Genomic DNA, 2,703 nt, shown 5'->3' on the forward strand with positions numbered 1-2,703 from the left:
TCATTTTGATGAAAAATATCTTTAGTACAAACTCACTAAAAGATTCCTTCTTCCCTCAAATTCAACTTCTAATCCTAGTTCAAATATATCAATGATAGCTCGTGAGACATGCATTTAAGAACAGAGTATTTTAACTATTTAATTTAAACTTTGAAAAAAAGTTGTTGATTCATTCAATCTACTTCATAACAGAAAAAATAATAAAGAATACTAAGAGCAAAAATTGAAAGATTGAATGCAGGGAGATGAAAGACAAGTTCCTTTATAAGACAATATCAACATGTGTACAGAAGTGATGCGGAAGGCGAAGATGCTGCAGAAGCTGCTGTGTTATTTGAAGAACCAGTATAGTCTCTAGTCACTGAAGACTGTATTTCAGAAATCCGAGGACCGTTGGAGTCATACGGTGATGTATATGAAGTAGTTGATCCATACTGTGACGGACTGCAATATGTCGGTACAGGCATGTTTGGAGGGAGTATGGGCAACGGAGCTTCAAAATTAAGCACCTGAATTGCTTGCCTAATAGAAGGTCTGCAATTGTTATCTGGATGAGCACACCATAAGCCAACAATTAGCAAGTGCTCCACCTCCTGTTCATTGAACTCTGATGAGAGTCGAGGATCAACTACTTCACGAAGATTTCCCATCCCGTAAAGTCTCCAAACCCATTCAATAATATTTATTTGATGCTCCTCAGCTTTATGTTCAATACATTTCCTTCCACAACCTATTTCTAACACGACAACACCAAAGCTATAGACATCTGTTTCCTTGCTAGCTTTGCCAGTGGTGACACATTCAGGAGCCATGTAACCCATCGTGCCTGCCAAAACTGTTGTTTGGGATCCCTTATCATGGTCAACTAGCCTAGCTAAACCAAAATCCCCAAGTTTGGCATTGAAATTGGAATCCAACATAATATTGCTGGACTTTATGTCCCTATGCACCACACACTGTTCCCATTCTTCGTGTAGATAAAGCAACGCTGAGGCCAAGCCTTGAGCAATCTTGAATCTTATTGGCCATGTCAAATGGCTTCTTCCCTTGAAAAGATGGTAATCTAAGCTTCCATTAGGCATAAACTCATAGACAAGTAGAAGTTCTCTTTTTTGATGGCACCAACCAATGAGTTGCACCAAATGTTTATGTCTTAACTGGCTGATGATCCTGACTTCTGATGCATACTCTTTTATTCCTTGCTTTGACTCCCTTGAAACCCTCTTAACAGCAATATAGGAGTTGGATTCACTGAGATATCCTTTATAAACACCTCCGAACCCACCCTGCCCAAGCATCTCTTCCTGCGAAAAGTTATTTGTACATCTAACCAACTCACTGTACAAGAACTTCTTTGGTCCTGTGCTTCTTTCAAATTCATTGTTCATGGAACCATCAATAATATCATCATCTTCATCTTCATCTTCTTGCACCTTCCTCTTTCTCCAAAATGCAAACAATATTAAAACAGATAGTGCTACCAAAACACAACTGCCAGAAATCAATCCAATCACTAGTCCTGACTTATTTTTGCTTGAATTATCAATCCAATCCTCTGGCACAGGGCTTGGTAAGGGTACATCTGGATCTGTTATATTATCATTATGTTTTAAAGAAGAAGTAAAATTCCAAGAGTATATGGTTTGTAATGCAAAGAGGGTTCCTGTTGCACCTGAGAAGCCAAAAGTGACCCATTCTGGCAAATATTCCCTCAGATCAAGATTGTAAGATAGGTTCTGCAGGACGGTGACTGTAGTATTCCCTTGTTGTTGGAAACCGGTGAAGATAACACTAAGATTTTTCGTAGTTGAATTATAACTAATCCAGGCATCAGTTCTCTTACCATTCGGAATGCTACTAAACCAGGTCACATTAACAACAGATACCATGGAGTTGATATCGACACCTACATGATCACCCTTTGGATCATAAAAGTTCTTAAAGGTGTCAAACTCCACAGCAACAAAAGAGTGATTTCTCGATGTATTTTGTTGACCACTAATTGCAAGGCCAAGGCTGCCTCCTACGGCTGAGTTATCAGGAATTCTTGAACCTGCAGGAGCAAGGAAGAAGGCAACACCATCAGCATAATCATTTCTGCCCTGTGAATTGATCCCAAAGGAGAAATGCGTAGTGAAATCAGTGAGATTCCCAGAGGCCTTGTCCCAAAGATAGAGAGCTTCTGAATATGTGGCTCGGCCTATGCTATCATTTGAACCACTATCGCGCTGGTTTTTGGTGAGCTGAATTACACCGTTTGCTGGATAAGCATCTGCTTCATATGTTAAATTCTGATCATTGGGATTAAAACTATCAAAATTGAAGGACAATGAAGTGACAAAAGGGATTATTAATAGAAGACAAACAAAGTATGCAAAAAGAGCCATAGTTAGACAAATGTTTTATCAGATTGCAAGACTACTGAATATATAATGATATATATGCTTTTGGCAACTAAGGACTTCGTCAAGTTTTTCGTCTGGCTAAAATATTACAATGTCATAGCAAAGATAGTATTACTAATATTTTCTAAACAGTATACTTGAAATTGAACAAGTCCTTATTATAGATGAAGCAACAAGTATTATTTATTCCCTTTCTTATGACACGTTAATTAACTGGCTTATTCCCCACCCACCCCCACCTAGTCCATTTACTCCAAAAAAATTTAAGAAATAGAGTATTCTGGAAGAGGACATGTTT

The 2,703-nt window shown here is 38.3% G+C and overlaps 1 protein-coding gene across 1 annotated transcript; it reads right to left on the bottom strand.

Moving 5' to 3' along the window:
* Window positions 1-275: 275 nt before the first annotated feature.
* LOC125865863 (L-type lectin-domain containing receptor kinase IX.1-like) lies at window positions 276-2,387 on the bottom strand. The gene has a single exon (XM_049546118.1). It carries the CDS (start codon window positions 2,385-2,387, stop codon window positions 276-278), a length of 2,112 nt encoding a protein of 703 aa, XP_049402075.1.
* Window positions 2,388-2,703: the final 316 nt, after the last annotated feature.

This window comes from Solanum stenotomum, chromosome 5 (genome assembly GCF_019186545.1).
Source record: "Solanum stenotomum isolate F172 chromosome 5, ASM1918654v1, whole genome shotgun sequence".
In the NCBI taxonomy this organism is placed as follows: domain Eukaryota; kingdom Viridiplantae; phylum Streptophyta; class Magnoliopsida; order Solanales; family Solanaceae; genus Solanum; species Solanum stenotomum.